Raw genomic sequence first — 19,911 nt, forward strand, 5'->3', positions numbered from 1 at the left:
AGGGAAATAGGAAGAAAGAGAGAGAGCTAGGGACAGAGAGAGATTGATAGAAGAAGAGAGAGAATCTTATCCACATCATTCGAATTATAAAGCTTCGTCTGAAACCAAATCTTCTGACCTGGACATCATTTAAAAGTCAATACGCCCTCCCTCCATCCTTTTTTCAATCAATTTATGTTAATATTTCAGCTTCTTGCCACCAAAACCTATGTAGCTAATACAGACCATAAAACTTTAAACAAAGTAATCATCTGCATTCATGAAATAAGCTCAGGAAAGTGAAGTGGAGAGCATAGCATTTTTATAAAAAGCACTAAGATAACTAGGAATTGTATGAAGCATAGAAAAAGAAGCAGGATAAAAGTATATATATGTTATATATACATATATATAACATATATATACACACACACATATGTATATATATGCACACATACACACAGATTCTTTGTATCTATTAATGTAATTTAAGGTCAAAATACAAATGTATCAAGTTAAAAGAAGCAGTTTAATGTTTTATGAATCACTTTTGATGAATAGAAAAATTACTCTAAGTTGCATAAAGCATAATGTCATCAGTGATAACATGATGATGTTTTATATAAGTAAATTTGAATTATCTCTCCATATATGGATGTACATATAATGTATATACATACATACATACACATATAGTTACTATTTTCCTACTCAAAATTTTATATATATTTTAATGAAAATTACTTTTATTAGAATAATATAATGTCTACTGATAATATAGTTTATAATTTTTATACCTTTCAAAGATTTATATTTCTAACTTTTTAACAGCTACTTGAAAGAACTCATTTTCATTTCTTGAGCAGAGATTTAAAATTACATATTGAACATATTATCCACAAATTATTGCTATATTAAAATGTATTGGTAAGTAGTACATTTTAGCTTTTCAGGAAATATTCATTAATAAGAAATGTTAGTACAGTTGAATTCAGAATTACTTATTTTTGTTACATATGAGACCAATCAACCTGTTCAAAATAACCCCAAGAAAGAATTCTTCAGAATATGTGAAAAAAAGTAACAAGAAAATTGAAAATTTGTTTTAGAGAAAGGTGGACATCAAAAAATACCAGCCATCAACATGGAAGAAAATATTCAGAAGAACATAATATAAACTTTAACTTCTTCTAGACAATTTGTGTATATAGGTATGGTGGTCACTCTTTACACACACACACACACACACACACACACACAGTCAGTGAGCTAGAATACTTTAGGAAAGAATGATTGGTGTTGTGACAAATGCAAGCTAGATGTTAGGAGTCACTGAACTGTGCAATGGTGAAACACCAATTTTATGGCTCTTCAAGCAGTCAGTTGCACAGTGAACCTAAGAGTCTGAGCTGGAAGCTGATAACAGAGGATTCGTAGAACTAAAGATTAGCCTTCATGAGCTGCCAGTCTGAAGTTCTTGGACAGAAAGGAAAAAATGCTTCAGAAATCACTTTGAAGGACTATTCATCAATAGTCTTAAACAGAGTGAATATAGGTGGGAAACCTATTGTCCAAAGTCAACAGAAAGTACAGTCAATTCTCTATATCCTGAGGAGTGCAGGTTGGGTTGACTGACGGTGACACAGATCTGTCATTCACCTAGAACTTTTCAAGTTTCCAGCTTTGTGTCTTGACGGTTTTGATTTTAGGCAATGATTCAGCTTTGATTCAGTCTAGAGGGTTTTTTTTTTTCTGGTTTATTTGCTAAAACAACTAAAGACAACCTGAGACGTACACTCTGAAGAAAAATTACTTTAACAAGTGTTATCCAACGTTCAATGTTTCTCAGAAATTTTTACAGTTTCTTACATGCTTCTAACATTATTTCTCCAGTACCTGTCACTCCTTCCAAATTATAGAAACTCTAACTAAATTTTATAGTATACACACACACACATACACACATATACACACACCCTATCCTTTATAGTATAAATACACTATGATTTTATCATATTCATATGATATGAATATGATAAAATCACATAGCACACATCCTTATCTTTATATTCAACTGATCCTTTTTTCACAATGGGCTAACATTGTCATTTGCTGCTCTAGAAAAACTGCCAGAGATTCCTCAATGATTTTCTGGTTCTATATTCTGCTATTTTATTCAGGTGTCCAGTTTTCTCATTATTATTCTATTTAGTGTTATCCAAATATGTCTTGCATATCTGTGTTTCTATTTTGTAAAACTCAAGTATTTCCTAAATCTCGGTTCAAATGCCGTCTTCTCCATAAAGAACCCTTTAGGGATCTATTCAAGTTGAGTAGCCTCTCCTGACTCTCTCTGCCATGCTTACATGCACTTACATGCTTCTTGGCATTGTGGGATGATAGTGAAGTAAAGTATAAACAACTTGGATTTTCATTAGAATGTGTTGTTTCCACTGTATTTCTATATGATTTCAATTCTTTGAGTTCCCCTTTATGGCCCATGGGAAAGGAATATGTACTGTATAGTTGTCAGGTGTCGAGTCGTAAATATGTTCCTTCGGGCTAAATTTCTGAATTAGATCATTCAGATATTCTAGATCTTATTAGTTTTGAACCTTTTACTGTGAGTATAGATCTGTCCATTCTACCTTGTAGTTCTGTCAATTTTTTATTTATATATTTTGAGGTCATTTCTTAGGTGTTTATAAATTCAAATATATAGCATATCTTCCTGGTTAGTTATAATACTTAGTAAATGAAATGATCTATTTAATATCTATAAGGCTTGTCTTAAAGTTGATTTGGCCTGATATTAATTTTGCTACTCTAGCGTTTTTTGGTTAGTAGCTTATATCTTTCATACTTTCGACCTTTCTGTATCTTTTGTTTGTAACATGTGTCATGAATAGCAACTAATTTGTATTTTAAATACAATATAATTATTTTTAACTGGAACATCTGGTCTGTTATATTTAATGTAATTAATGATGCATTTATACTAATATTTTTCATTTGAATTTGGATTTTGACTTTACAGCAGCTTTTATGTTTTCCTTTTTATTCCTTCCTCTTCAGATTTAGATTTCTATCATTATATTTCTCCCTCTGGTATATTAGAAGTTATATTTTTTGTATTCTTTTAGAGTTACCCTATAGTTGTAACTTCTTAGGGATTCCTTGTTCCTGCTTTGCTTTGTGCCAGGTAACTTTCTTTGCGGCCCCTTGGGAGGGAGTGGGGAGTGCAGTTCTTTAGGATTCCTACTTAATGGAGAAATAGTCACTTTTCAGAACTACTTTCTCTCCTACACAAACAGATCCCATTCCTTTTTTCCTGAACTTTGCATCTCGTGACACCATCAAGATGAAAGGTTTTCCAGGTTCAGTAAATTCCCCCAGGTTAAATCAGCTTTATTGCTTCATTTATTGGGGTTCCTGTCACAACTTAAATTTTACCTAGCAAGTCCTTATTTTCTTGCCAGTTCTTAGACACTGTTAGCAAGATTTATTTTTAATGTTATTATACATTGTAAATTACTTTGAGTTGGTCCGAATACCCAAGTCCACCATGTTACTAGAAAAGGAACTGTTCTACTCCTCTCCTGGCAGCACGTATGGATGACTCAGTAAATATGCCGAGATTGAGTGCCATGAGGAAATCAATGATATGCTGAAAGTGTAAAATTCCAGGGAGTTTAGTCAAGGACCGATGCACAAGTGGGAATAGGTAAAGGGAAAAAAGAACAGGAATGATGACTACCATAAGGCTAGTAATTGTTACTATCCCTGAACGTGAAAGGACAGGAAGAGAGCATAGTTACAAGAACTGGCAAGTCCTGAAGCTGTAAGAGATGGCATTCCAACAGGATCTATGGCTTTCAAGAAATTCAGTCATAACCAGCAACCAACCAGGGAGCGTGATAAAAAATAAATAGTATTTGCATTACAACCTGCTGATTACTTATAGATGCCCTCCGTTAGTTAAATGTAACCAGAACCCAAGAGTAAAGGAGCCAGATAGATTGCTCCACAGAGGTCATCTTTTAGGACACAGGGCTGGACAATGGGTAAAAAATGTTTCAGATGTACAAGTGGAAAATATGCAATACAAATAGTGTTGTAGTTCTGACTAGTTTAGTCTTCTGACTAATTTGATGATGTGTGTTTTGTAGAGTAATTTGGTAGAGGGATATGGAAAATCTATTAATCAATTTTTACTTTTAATGAGAGATACAAGATGGTAAAAGATTATTTTCTGGAGAGTTCATATTTTTCAAAATATCTTTCTATTTAAATAATTGTTCTAAGTTCATTTTTCAGTTATGTCTATATATTACCATCTCTCTCTACTTATTTCATTTATTAGTATATTTTTTCAATATTCTATTTCCCATATCTATTATTTTATTTTATTATTTCCTTTTTAAAATGTTCTCTGGTTATTTTTTTATTGCTAATGCATTTCCTTTTTTTTTAGTTTAATTATAATGCATACTTTTAAGTTAATATACTGTGTCTTTCAATATCTTTGCTTTAAATAATGTATATGTTCATTGTGTTAATTTTCTTTCATGTGGTTATAGGGCTCAGATAAGTTGGTATTTTGGTGGGAGTTAATTTTGCCCTGGAGGTATCAACTATACTTCTGTGACTTAAAAGAGGACAGAGCTAATATCAGGCCCCAGTTTATATCTTCCTTGATTCTTTGATTCCTATAGTGATAGAGATTCCATGTGTTCCCAGGTACTACAAGACTATTCTAAAGTACCCTCATTGTCTGCCAGTTCACTAGGTATCCTTAATTTTTAGGGACTCAATGTTACAAGACACAGCAGTAGGAAGAGATAATCTCCTTAGGTTTTACTTTCACCAGCCCTGAGAAGGTGGAAGAGAGAATTAAATAATCTGGAGCTCAGGTCTACTCAAGCCTCTCTGCAACAATATTTCATACCTAAGTTCAATTACTATAATATCTCTTTGTGTGTTACCCTTGTCATTTATACAATACAATGTTTCCAAATATTATGTTTACATTTTAACAGCCACATATTTTCTCACAATTTTCTTAGTAACTTCTGTCTGGGATACTTATGTTGATAGATTACAACTGATATTATAAGCTATACTTCAAAGACCTGAATTACTCTTATAAGTTCCAAAGTACATGATTGCTATTATTATTTCTATGAAGAGTAACTCTGCCATACCAATATGCTGTTCACTTTAGCAATGCCAACAGCAATAGATATATTATGAGAAAGTTTATTCTAGATTTTCACTGATATTTATTTTTAAAATTGAACATGTGATCATAGCACTGTTTTTGATGAAAGAAAAAATGGCCTATGTTTTTAATCATGGACACAGGAAAACAGAAAACAATATGTATTTAGAATCAACATAGCATGTTTAGATATAAGGAAATAGATAAAATCTGGCTTTTGCTATGTTATAAGTCATTAAGTGGGTCCAGTATTTGCCCAGTGATACATAAGGAAGTCCTGTGAGTTTGAAAGATTGAATGTAAATACTGCAACAAAATCTTGTCTTCACTTTCTCTGACTTCAGAATGTAGGATAGGGCAGGATAAAATAATATAAAATCCTTTTATACAAATGTTTAGGAACTCAGTATAATATAGAAGGAAAAATGTTTTAAAAACCAAATATCAAAAAAGATTGTTAACTATCTGATGCAAAAATGAAAACAGAACAAAAAATTTAAAAATAAACAGAAGGTCTGAACTGACACTTGCCTGGTGTTTGGAGGTTATGGATCTTGGTAAATTAGGGTGGTAATATAGCAAAAACGACTGGGACAAAGACATGATTATATGCCTATAAGGAAGAGGAAGTTGTACCGAAGGTCCTGTTTATAAAGCAAGGACCATGGGGTGAAAGCAGGAAGACTAGAAAGAAATCTACCCACTGGTGGAGGAAAGCTTTCTTCTGCCTCAACTCTGGATTTAAAAAACAATCTGCCTTTAGAAATCAAAATCTCTGGCTCATAATTTTTATTACCATTGTAGTATAGAAACCCTAAGCCAAGTAATTCTAAAAATTGTTCCTAAACTGGAGAGGTCCCTAGGATGCCTGACAGAAGTAAATGTAATTATGGAAAAATATGTGTCAGAGAAATACTAAGCAGAGAAACATGGAGTAATTATATTAATATCAAAGGGGGCTGAAGAACATTACAGAAAACTTGGAATAGAGGAGATATAAGCAATAATTTTAAGATTGAACTCCCAGGCATATATATGGACTGATGCAGCCCCAGAAATATTGTAGGGGATGCAAATTCTTTACATGGAACATAAAAATGTTTATTCTCTATTTATCAGATGTAATTGCCTATAGAGACACAAAACTAGTTTGACCTAATATCAAATCATCAGTAGCATAGGCCTCGCTTTTTGCATATAATTTAGATATTAAAATCAAAAAAGTAAAACACACCTTATATTTGAATATTTTAAAAATTACTTTAACTAATATATATAGAAAACATTACAATAAAAACTTAAGAATTTAAAACCTATAAGATAATAAGACCATAGATCAAAAGTAGTGTACTATGGCTACATAGAAAGTTTGTAGTCATGAATAAAAGGTAATGAGCTAAGCATTTAACTTAACAAATTAAGTAAAAAAAGAGAGGAGAAAGAATAAATTTAGGTAAAATTTAACAAAGCCAATAATAAGCATAAAACATAATGAAGTGAAAAAAATAATTATGATTATCTAAAAACTGCTAAACTAGTTCTTTGAAAATATTGATAAATTAACTTACTCCTAGCAAAATTCATGAAGAAAAAAGACATAAGTAAGTTAATGTTAGATATAGAAAAGAGGACAAGGTAATATTAAATGGCAATGATATTTTTTAAAGACTTTATTTATTTACTTCTACAGAGAGGGGAAAGGAAAGAGAAAGGGAAGTTGAGAAACATTGATGTGAGAGAGAAACATTGATGGGTTGCCCCTCGCATACACCCTGACAGGGGACAGAACCGCAACCAAGACACAAGGCCCAACCCAGAATCAACATATGACCTTTCTCTGCATGGAACAATGCCCAGCCAGCTGAGCCACACTGGTCAGGGTGGCAGTAATTTTTTAAGCATACAAATAGAATGAACAACTAAATACAAATAAATTAAAATAAAAAATATTTAAAACTGAATGTATTAATAACCATTTTAATAATATTTGCTTGAAAATATTAATGAAATGAAATGAAATTAAAATATACATTGTGTGAAAATCTATCATTTCCCCCCTTCACAGAAAGTACTGGGGTCAAATAGTTTTATACATGAATCCTAGCACTCCTTTTGTAAAATGGATAATTTCCCATGCTACATAAACTCTTACAGAATCTAGGAAAAAAGGCAAAAATTTATAAATACTTATGATATTGTATAATATAGACATCAAAATCAGACAGATGAGAAGTGAAATTATCAACCAATCACTTATAAATACATATGAAAATATTCTAAATATATTAGCAACAAAATAAAAATTATACATTATGACAACCAGAGCTTATTCCAGAAATATATGCATTTTATTTAACATTGTAAAGTGAAAAATCTTACGATTATCTCAAAACAATTCAACCTCTATTAATAATATAACCTCTCAGCAAAGTAAGAACAGAAATTATTTTTCTAATCTGATAAATAAAAATTTTCAGATATATATAGCAAACATATTTTTAAAATAATAAAAGCTTAGAAACATTTATTTTAAGGTGAAGAACACAAAGCAAGCACCAAGATATGCTTCTCTTACTGCTTCCATTTCGCACAGCAATAGCAGTCCCAGGCAAGATGATAAAAACAGTAAGTCAAAGCTATAAAAATGTGAAAGGAAAAAACAAAGCTACCCTTTTTTGATAAGTGATCGTTTATATTGCAACTAAGGAAGTAAAAACTGTATAGGGCAGCTATTAGAACCATAAAACATCAATAAGAAGGCTCAATGAAAGACCAAGATATAAAATTAAGTAGCATGCTTATACACAATAGAATAAGTTATACAAGTATATTTTATTAACAGAGAAACTGTACAAATAAATTCAATACAGTTGTGCAAAACTTTTATGAAGAAAAATAATACTTTATTAAAAGACATATAAGTAATTAAAATAAATTGAGAGGCATAACATGTTCTTGGTAGAAGACAATATAATTTTCTGAAATGAATCCATTAATTCAATGCAATCCCAATAAAATCCTGAAATGTCTATTCATGATACATGATAAACTAATACATAAGTTTATATTAAAATTATGGTCCATAAATATCCCCAAAATTGAATAATAATATTACATGATGATGATTATGATGATGATGATGATGATGATGATAGTGATGATAGAAGACCCACAGTTTCATTCATTTAAACGTTATAATAATTTAAACAGTATGGCACTGGTTAAAATAAAATGCAATGGCAAGACTATAAACAAATCCATGTATGAATTAGATCTCATTATTTGATGGCATCTTAATTAATACTTCAATAAATTACATGAGAATAGTTAGATATCCATAAGGCAGAGATAAAGTTGAAAGTCTACTTTATAACAAATTTTGGCTGAATTAAATACACAAAGTTAAAAATTCTACTTTAAAATACCTGAAAAATATCTTCTAACATCAAAATAAAAAAGTTTCCTAACCAACACAAAGCAAACATACCCTCCCAGATATTCCAGGTGAATATTGATAAATTTGAATATATTGATATTTTAAAATATAATAAATATAAAAATATATAAATCATATATTGCTTTAAAAATATTTATAATACAAATAATTAATAAGTGAATAATATTCAAATTAAAACCCCCACACAAATACCTAAATTAACAAACAACTAAAAGGAAAATGGTCAAAGAATATAAATAAAAACTAGAATTATGAATGTGCATACAAAAATTACTGAACCTCACTAGTAATATAGGCAATGCAAAATAAAACAATGAGATTCTTGTACACATAAAAACGTCAAAATTTATAAAGTCTGTGGAGCAATTTCTATGTACCAAATGAAGTTGAAGCTACCCATACTAGACTATAATTCAGAAATTCTACTTCTAGTTATCTATTTGAGAATGTATGGCACACATACATGCCCAAGAAAAGGAAAAACGTTCTTTGCCACAATGTAATGTTAAACTTTTATAAATGACCTCATGAATCATCAGTAATAGAACAGTAAAATAAACTATGATTGATTCTACAACCACATACTTCATAGCAGTTAAAATGAATGATACAGACCTCCATTTACTTTTATCAAAAATTATGAAATATAAAGCTATGCCCATTCCTATGTCTACCTATACCTATCTATCTATATCTATTTCTGTATCTGTACCTATATCTATATCTGCATCTATATATAACAAAAACTTAAATTTACATTAACCTCAGAGTAAAAACTAAATTCATAAAATTGTATAGTTGCTCATTGGAAAGGGGTATTGATGAACAGAATATAGTAAAATAACATGTTAAAACTAAATGTAGATTATCATTGTACATTGTATTAGTTTTGATTCTTTTATATATGAGGAATGTCCCATAATAATTTTTAAAAAAAGATGGAGTCCTACCATAAAAGATGCTTTTCTGTTCAGATAAAAATGTTATTTATATGGAAACCTGGGTTTGAGGACCAGTCTTGTTCCTATGTGCTTCATTCAATAAATGAAGATAATAGAAGCTACTTAAGTTGGTGCTTTCAAGAATTATTGAGATCCAATGAAAATTATTGTATGTGTGTGCAAATGGCTATTAGAAATGTTACGGTACTCTATAATGTAATTTTCCAAACAGTATAATGCACCTCTATATATATTGTAAGGTTTTCTCACTGCTGAATTACACACACAAAAAAAAATTAATATTGAATCTTAGAAAACCAGAGAAAATTCTTCATTCATGTCTAATTCAAAAATAAGCTTCAAGGTTTTTAAAAACCATATGGTAATGACTTTTATCTAATATTCACTTACCTGGACTATTTAGAACAAACTTAGAACAAGGAATTAAACCAATATTAAAAGCAAACATATAAGTCCAACTATATGACATTTTTTAAAAGGTTCAGGAAGGAGGGAGGAAGAGAAGGATGAATTAGGTAAAGCACAGGAAAAATTGCGGGCAATGAAACTATTCTGTATGATATATATGATTACTATTCTGTAATGATGGATGCACATCCTTATTCATTTGTCAAAACCCATAAGAGAGTACAACACAAAGTGCAAACCCTAATGGCAACTATGGACTTCAATAATAATAATTATTAATATTGGCTCATCAGTACCAACAAATACATCATGCTAATGCAAGATGTTAGTTGTCAGGGACCGGGAAGACTGAGGATGTTTGGAAACTCTACTTTTTATTAATTTTTTCCTGTAAATTTGAAGCTGCTCTGAAAAACTCCATAGCATCTAAAAACTACAGACCTCGGGATTTAAACAGTTTTCTCAGGGTCTCCTCACTCATGTTTTAGTTACAATTTTAAGATTCAGTGTACTGATTTTCCATTTAAGGTGTTACTAGGGTGTGTTCAAGGAGGAAGCAACTTATTTATCCGAACAATTTTCACCTCGTAGTCAGAAGTGACATTTGAAGGTATGTCTGTTTTGAATTAGCTGCTTTATTATTGCTTCTCGCCCCACCCCATCCCACCCGAACACTGACACCTGGCTTCCCTCAAACCTCCTGTACAAATTTCCCTGACTGGCAGAATCTATTAAATACAGGAATACCACATGTTGCCACCAAAGGCCTTCAAAGATCACTCAAAGTCTGTAACTGAAGTCCCTCCTAATTGGTGTCTTTGCTGTATTTGTTATCAAAATTCGGAATATCAAACATAAAAAGAAGAACTCAAAAAGGTAGACCAATTGGTGAATATTTACAACACAGGAGAAAAAAAAATACAGGAGAGAGACCTACAAACACAGGTAGAAGTGAAGAATTCAACATGTGAATATATATATAGCTTTAAGAATCTATAGCCTTTTAATTTGTGTAATTCTTTACAGTTTTCAACGTGATTATGTAACAATGAATCATGTAGGAAAGTTTATCTTCCACATTATTTTTCTTTGTTAGAAAAATATAATACTTAAAAATATTTGGAAATATTTTTATCTGATATTTTTATTTCTTTAAAAATTTGAGTTGCCCACATCTCCCCAAAGCTGTTTTCTATGCGCTTTCGTGGTGAACCCATTGTGTCTCTAAATGTGAGGCTGAGAGTTGTCTGTTTATGTCTCTGCAGTTCTATGAGGTCTTAGCAACGATATCTTTGTCACCATTGTATAGCAAGCACCTAAAATAGTCAACACAAAATATTGAATAAATACTTGTCAAAAAAGTGTAACTGGTTACCTACAAAAATTTAACTGTTCAAAATTATTTTGCTGATGATATTGGATAAATAAATTGGAATTTTTTAGGAAAAGACACAAAAATATAGAGTACAAAATTCATATTTTACTTTTTGTTCCAGAAGAAAGAATTGTCAACATGCAAGTTCAGACAGTCACAGAATTCAAAACAGTTACTAATGTTGTTGGATATTTAAAGGGCTTGACATCTCCTGGTAAGTAGTGTAAAGAATTTATAATCTACACTTTACACTAAACATCACAAAGAATTGCTCTATGATAATTTAATAGCATAGTTAAATATCCCACTTTGCATTTAACCAGAAGTTTATACCACTCTAAGAGGAGTCAATATGAAACAAAGAAAGAGACCTTCATTTTCTTTTTTACCATATCTGTTCAAAAATAAATCATAGTAGAGAGTCTAAGGAGGAAATAAAAACAAAACAGAAAACAAAGTATAGGTTTGTTAAACTGACCAGTGCCTAGTAAAGAAAAGCTATAAAAGCCATGTTTTCTTTTTTATTCGTTTATTCACCATAACACCATTGAAAATATTTTTATTTAAAACAAGACTTTTAAAAAATAAACTAATTTTAATGGTGTGTCTTTTAATATAAATTTTTTCTCTTCAGAGCTAATCTTTTAATATTAATCCATGTCTCATCTCTGACCCTTAGTCCACTGATAATTTTACCTGTCATTTGCATAGCTTTATGTTTTGAAGGTGCTTATGAAAATGATCTCCAGGTTAAATTTTAAATAACTGAATCATTGTTATAGGATGCTCATTGAATCTTGAGATGATGTTAAAAAGGCTAAAAAAGCAAAAATAACTGATGCATATATTAAAGGGTTAATAGCAGCACTTCCCAATACATTGTGAGGATGAATCCCATATTACTACTCTCTGATGTGCTTGTTATACAGTGTAGAATGCAGCAATCTATTTAGTACACTTGTGCCACTTCTGATAATTTGGTTAGGGTATTGATTCAAGTTCTCCTTGGACAATTATTGTTCTCTATGATTTAGTCAAACAGACCCTATAACTGCTAACTCAGAGATTTATGAGATCAAGTTTTACATCGCTCAGATTCTTGCCGGCCAACTCCTACAAACTTAATGGGAAGTGTATGCTCTCTGATTTCCTTCCATTAGCAATATTGAATAACTTATGCTCATAACACAAGATATAAATATATTTTTAAGTTGTTACCATTGCATTTTAACAGATTTTCATCATAAGGATCTGTAATTGAAGCACTAGAAATACAGAGGCTGGCAAAAGTGGGTTTACATTTCTTAGTACAAAAACAAAGTTAATAAAGCTACTGTAATAATCATAAACTGCATGTCTTTTTCCATAACAATGTAAATGTACTTTTACCCACCTTTGTATTTATCAACATTGCTGCATTTGCAAGTTATTATTGAAAGACCAAATAGTACACTATCATATTAGCTTTAGGGTAAAAACTTTTTTATTGAAAGTCAATATAAAGAAAAAAATTTTAATTAATTTACCAGTAGTATTTTTCAGTGCATATCAGCAAAGCTTCTCAAATCTTATTTAAATTCTACATAAATATATCACATGATTTTTATTGACTCTGAAAATTAGAAACAATCTCAATCAGTATTAGGATTTTAGATGCTTATTTAGAGTAAAAACAATTCCTAACAGAATTTTTACACATATCTGGGATATGAGTGAATAAATTCCCAGGGTTCCAGCATTTGTAGATACACTATGTATACCAATAATTAAATGTTGATGGAGTGTTGTCAAATAAAAGTCATTGCTGGCCTTAATATCAGTTTGGAAAACCAAAATAACTTCAAACAGTGATGTTTTCAAAGAGGTAGCTTATGGATCCATTAGTCAACTGGTGATTAATTTATTCAGACACTGTTATTATGAGTCAGACACTGTTCAAACTGTCTTACAAATAGTAACTCACTTAAAACTCAAAACATCTAATGATGTATGTACTATTTTTATCATCATTTTATAGTTGGATGAATTAAGACATAGAAAGGTTAAATAGGCTTTCCAAGGTCAAATAACTAGTAAATTCAATAGCCTGGGTTCAAATCCATGCAGGCAGTCTTCGGAGTCTGTATCCTCAAGCATCAAGCTATGAGGCAAATGCATAGCTGCGTTAAGAAAATACATTTAGCTCTGTACCAATACCATTCACTGACAAGAAAGTCAGAGGAAACTCTGTATGTTTTTAGTCTACCTTATTGGTGACAATCGTCAGTAAAATACTTTGTATAGCCATACCCATGTGCCATTAAGACATTTCTAATAGTATATCCAGTAGATTTTGTGTGATTATGTAAAATAAAATATCTGAAAAGAAAACTTTTACAATAATTGGATGCCTTTTGATGTTATTTTTTTATTCTTCAGAGAAAAAAAGGGAGGCTAAAACTGTGAGTTTGAAAGTATAATTAATTCCCTAAATATTTCATTTATTGAAAAATCCATATATGACTACCACATTCTTAATATTTACTAAATAACTGCTCCCTCAACGTATTAATAGTTCATTAATATTTACTGAGCATACACATATTGTTTACAGGGCACTTCCCACTATGATTCTAGGAAAATGTTAGATAAATGTTTCATTGTGGCATATTTGTATACCTCATTAATTATTATTCATGTTGCAGAGGACAGCAATATGGACCTAAGCTTTGGATTCATAATTGGGTTCGGCAGCTGCCTCTGCTTTGATATACACAGATGTGTGAATCAAGACAGAGGATGGAAAAATGTAGACTTAATTATTAAAACAATTTTGCATAATTGTTGCTCAGTTGTGCAATAGGATTATGTAAATGTCATTAAATTTATTTTTAAGGTCTTATATTTTGTTTCAACGGCTCTTGTTTCTTTCTATTTCCAGACCGGTATATCATAGTTGGCAGCCACCATCATACACTATCCAGTTACAGTGGACAGGAATGGGCCAGCAGTACTGCCATAATCACAGCTTTTATCCAGGCCTTGATGTTCAGAGTTAAGAGAGGATGGAGACCAGATCGTAGTATTATTTTCTGTTCCTGGGGAGGAACAGTTTTTGGCAATATTGGTTCATATGAATGGGGAGAGGTAAATGTATATTATTAGTATTCTCTCTGTCTCTCTGTCTGTCTGTCTCTCTCTCTCTCTCTTCCTCTCTCTCTCTCTCATAAAGTAAAATTGTTAAAGCCAAGGACAAAAATGTACATCTCAACCAGGATGTCATATCTGTTAGGTTGCTGGAATCACTCCAGGAATGAAGGAGAATGCCCTGGCTCAGCTGAAGTGTCTTCCTGTACCCCAAAATGTTGTCGGTTCAATTCCCAGCCAAGGCACATACTTGATTGCAGGTTCCATCCCTGGTTGGAGCGCATACAAGCAGCCCATCAATGTTTCTCTCTCTCATTAGTGTTTCTCTCTTTTTCCCTTCCCCTCTCTAGGGAAAAAAAAAAAAAAGCAAGGGGGGATTAGTTAGACCAGCAGTCCCCAACCTTTTTTGCACCGCTGACCGGTTTCCTGGAAGACAGTTTTTCCAAGGATTTGGGCGGGGTAGGGGGGCGGGCAGGAAGCGGAGTTCCGTCGGTAAATGCGAGGGGAGCTTCGCTTGCTTACTTGCCACTCACCTTCTGCTGTGTGGCCAGGTCTTTAAAGTTTCCTAACAGGCCCCCACCGGAAGTTGGAGACATTTGACTTAGACAGCAGTGAATTGATATGATCTGCAACTATCTTATTCTTGTTGCTTCCAGATCTACAGACTCTAATATACTCACAATAGTGTTTAACCAGCTATTGTGTATCTCCTTAGACAAAAAAAACAAGCATAGGACAAGAAACGATAAGGTGATAAATACCATTACCTTTCTTTTTAAAACTTTCTAGCAAATACTTAGCATTAGGATGATCTCTTGTGTTAATCTTTATAACCTTAGCATCATAACTTAGCTATGAAATATGGAGACTGAACTCAAAATAGTGTTTTTATTTCTTCCTCTCTTTCTCATCTCCTACCACTCTTTCCTCTCTCTACTCTTGCAGAGCTAACTCCCTGCTTTCTTCCTACCTGTGAAAATTCATGCTTACCTTTAGAAACCTTTGTCCCAGTGAATGGGTCATGGTTAGAAAACAATAGTATTTACTTTCAAATACTTTTATGTCTGTGTCTCACAGATGCACTGTTTTTCATGGAATATGACAGCTGGTTATTGGATTGATGCCATATGAAAATGAAAACACTGTAAAATGCTTAGATATTCTATTTACCTTTTTTTAAGAGATGTGAACAACAGCAGGCACATTCAGGGTGGTATGGAATCTAATGAATAAAAGAACTAATAAGCAAAGTAGAGACAGACACATAGCTGGTTGACAGCTTGGGGAGGGGCACTGGGGAGGGGTGGTGGAGGGATTGAGTAAAAAAAAGAAAAAACTCATGGACACAGACAAGTGTGTGGTGATTGCAGGGAATGGGGAAAGGTGTAGTGGGAGGTGGAGGAGAGTATAAGGGAATAAATGGTTATGGAAAGAAACTTGATTTGGGATGAACACACAATATGGTGTACAAATTATGTGTTGTAGAATTGTGCATCTGAAACCTGTATAGTTTTGTTAACAGTGTCATTCCAATATATGCAAAAAAAAAAAAGTTTTTAAAAAAGGGGAACAAAAAGGTGCAATGGAAACATGTTGGAAAAAACCCTATACAGAATTAGCTAGGAAAATAAAACCATTTTAGTTTATTCACTACCTCATCTTTGGAGGAAAAAAAATTCTAAATATTTAATGGGAGATATTTTTGTTTCATTTTTTTTTATTTAGGCACTCGAAAAGGATCAAATGTTTATTGAATATTAAAGAAAATATCAAAAATATATAAGAAAATAGCAAGTGTGCTTCTAATTTGGAGGAAAGAAAAGTCTTAAAATTGAGAAAATTTTACAGTAAAATTAATCAAGATTCACATATTACAAATTAGAATGCTTTTCCATTTGTAAATTAATGGAGTGAATGCATCTTCCATGTTAAAAAAAAAACTAATTCAAATATATAAATCCTATTAGTGAATTTTTTTTTAATTACCAAAATTTTAGTAAGTGGAAAATGTAATGATTAAAACAATCTCCCAAACTTCTATTCCAAATTACTTACTTTAAAAATATAAATAAGTTTTAAAAATTGGAGAATAGATTTGTGACCTGAGCTGACTTTAATAATTCAGAATACACTTATCAGAAAGAAAATGTTTTAGTTTTTGTTATAATAATAAGGCACATTTTAAGATAATGTCTTAAAAGATTTTTCTAAATTGCAAAAAGTTATTCTATTGTATTATACAGTCTTCTTGGTATCTATATAATAACTTTCACAATAAAGGTACATTAATCCTCAAGTAATATGTATGTTTCTAAGCTATGTTCTCAAAGCAGGTTTATCTAACATTAATAGTTCCTAAATTAAATATCTTAAATCCCTGTGTATGGGGAAGTATATTGCAAAAAAGTTTTTGAACGTATTTGGGCATCTAGCATTATAGCCTATGAGTTCAATCAATAATGTGACCTTGGCTAAATTATATTTTTAAATTAAGTGTATGTTTTTGTGGTTAATAAAATACAGATTATTTTTTAAGTTTTGTCCAGTCTGTTGTATCTTTTGATGATTGTATGTTTTCTCAATCAACAGGTACTAAAATTACAATTTATAGTAATGTGGGAGCCCACAGAAAACTACTTATGTTAGAAAAGTCTCTTTCTATTCAATAAAATTAGGATCCCATATTCTAGAATATTTATGTATATATGCATCATTGACAACTAATTATGCACTTAATCACTTTCTAGATTTTTTCTGGACTTTTTGGGCAAAGATATATGAGTAAAAAATATGTTTAATAATATATAGATTTAATTAGCTTTTAAAACATACTATTGTAAGTTATATCTCAGAAGATTATTTCAATACACTTTAGAAGACATATTGTAACTATCTAGTTGAGAAAAAAATAGAAAACTGTTAGTTTTCTTGTTCTGTCTACTCTCAAATTTACACTTACTAAAATGAAACATTTTCTTTTAGAAAAACCAGTTTATGCTTGAAATGTATTCCCAAGTGAAGATGAGTGAGAAAAAATTTTGTTTATGTTTCATATTTTCCTATTTAATTTTGTTTGCACAGGAACCCCTTGAAATCCACAAATATAATTAACAATTAGGGGATTTCAGTCAATAAACTTAAAAATTAATTTATAAAAAGAGTGTTATTAGAGAATTGACTCAACACTGATCTTGATCCTTGTGGAGAATTACAACATTATACTAAATAGGTTCTTTTAAAAAATACCATTTCTTTTGTGAAGAATCTTTATTTTTCCCAGGTTATTGTGGAAATATGCAGTTCAAATCTTCTCTGCCATAAAACACATAGCCTTTTGCAAGGCTTGATTTATCAAATGAGTACATTAAGGCCTATAGCATAAGATTCCCTTGATAATTAAATAAACTAACATAAAAACAGTGTCTATGAGCTAGTGTGTAAATCGAAGCTTTTTTCTATAGTGCTCATGTAACACTGGACATTTTTAAAAATATTATGTGTAAAGTAAAGTCTTGAGTTTAAAGTTTATCATTTCCTTTTAAACATACTTATTAATTTTAAATGAATTGTCTTTTCACCTCTCTAACAGAGGTATAGCTGAATTTTCAACATAAAATAAGAGTAACATTGATTTCCTAGATATTACAAGTTCTAGCAGTCTTTCATCCGAGAGTGTTGGAAGAAGAAATATATGTTCCCAAGACATGAATTAATACAATTTTAGGATATTTCTCTAAAACTGCCACTGTGGTAATTAGTCATTAAATATTTGTTCAAGAAAAGGAGAAAAATATCAGAGTAGTGATACATTATTAATAGGATAGCTAGTCTTCAATTTTGGAGCGTAGGGTTCAACAGAGAAGTGAATAAACTATTCTATTGAAACATTTCATGTTACTAATGTGTGTGAAATGCATCAGATTTTATTTTAGGTAAAATGTGCCAGGACACATTATGTTATGCTCCATTTCGCTCAGAATAAAGAGCCACTTTGTGCAAAAAAAAAGTAGCTCATTACTTAAAGGGAAAAGGTTGGTTTATTAATCACTGAAGTAGTTTTCCCTTGTCTGTTCTCTAACTCAAAGACTATAAAATTAAGTGCCATCACTAGACCAAATATTCCATTCTGTGTACTGGAGGTGAATCTAAAAACAGGTCAACCATTTAAGAACATATTCTCTTAAAATTTGTCTGTTCTCATGAACATACTCTAAAATGCCTCATCAAAATGTTATATTTAACTCCTCACCACATTTATTTAAAATCCTTTAATGACTTTGTGTACTCATTAAACAGTATGAAATTACTTTAAAAAAATAATGTACAATATAATGATTTTAAGTAGAAAGTATTTATTATTCAATATGTAACTGATTAAACAGAATCCATTATTTTTACTCGATAGAGATCGATTTTGTTGTTTTTTTTCATTTCAGGATTTCAAGAGGGTTCTACAGAGAAACGTTGTTGCTTATGTTAGTCTCCATAATCCTATAAAGGGTAACTCAAGTCTGCATTCTGTAGCTTCACCATCTCTTCAGCAACTGGTAGCAGAGGTAAGATGAACCACTTCATTATAAAATGATTAGGCAAAACGCTGTTTTCTTTTTATATATAATTTCATGTTTCTTCATATTTTTAAATATACATAAAACCATCTGTCATTTTCTTCTTTTTTTTTTTTTTTAAGGAAAGAGCTATTGCTGAGTTTTTATCAAAATCTCTTCAAACAATTTCTCATGTTCTGAATTTTTTTACTTACTACACTTTTATGGTTCTGGTTGTAGGTACGAATTATACAGTTACAGGAAATGTATGTTCAACTGTAAATTTATCTCTTAAAATATGATTTTGACTCTCAGGTTCCCAATTCTGTCAGTCCTTCCATTTTGCCATAAACAGTTACTTTTAGATTCCTTCTCCCTCATTCATGTTTTGAAAAAATTTGGGGCTTGTCCTATGTTTTTTAACTACATTGTAAGCAAGGTGTGTGTCTAACTGCCAGAATAAACTGATAACTAAAATCAAGATATTTAGAAAATAATGTTTAAAAAAACAAGGTAAACAGAAACATGCATTTTACTACAAAGCAACTTCAAAATCTCAAGTAATCTGTGACAATGTCTATTTTTTAAAATTTAGCCACAAAGTGATCACCCCCATAAGTCTAGTGATCACCACATAAGTTATATGTCTAAGAAGCATGTTGTATACCTGAAACTAGTATAATATTGTATATTAACTATAATTAAAAGCAAATTTAAAACTGAAAAAAATAATATAAAAATGTAGTCACTTCTCACTTGTTTCAAAGAATTTTGCACATTTTATTAGAAGAGTTTATACTTTTATTTACGCACTCTTTTTATAACTTTCACTACAG

General features: G+C 31.1%; 1 protein-coding gene across 1 annotated transcript in view; it reads left to right on the forward strand.

Annotated features, from left to right (window-relative positions):
* The window catches only part of NAALADL2 (N-acetylated alpha-linked acidic dipeptidase like 2), a 669,716-nt gene that overhangs the window by 335,013 nt on the left and 314,792 nt on the right, over positions 1-19,911 (forward strand). Inside the window, exons 6-8 of the mRNA XM_090276711.1 lie at positions 11,524-11,616; positions 14,323-14,528; positions 18,965-19,084. Coding sequence (XP_090132837.1) covers positions 11,524-11,616; positions 14,323-14,528; positions 18,965-19,084 — 419 coding nt within the window. The remainder of the gene's footprint in view (positions 1-11,523; positions 11,617-14,322; positions 14,529-18,964; positions 19,085-19,911) is intronic.

The sequence above is a fragment of the Furipterus horrens genome, unplaced genomic scaffold (assembly GCF_987537825.1).
Source record: "Furipterus horrens unplaced genomic scaffold, mFurHor1.1.pri manual_scaffold_1, whole genome shotgun sequence".
Lineage (NCBI taxonomy): Eukaryota > Metazoa > Chordata > Mammalia > Chiroptera > Furipteridae > Furipterus > Furipterus horrens.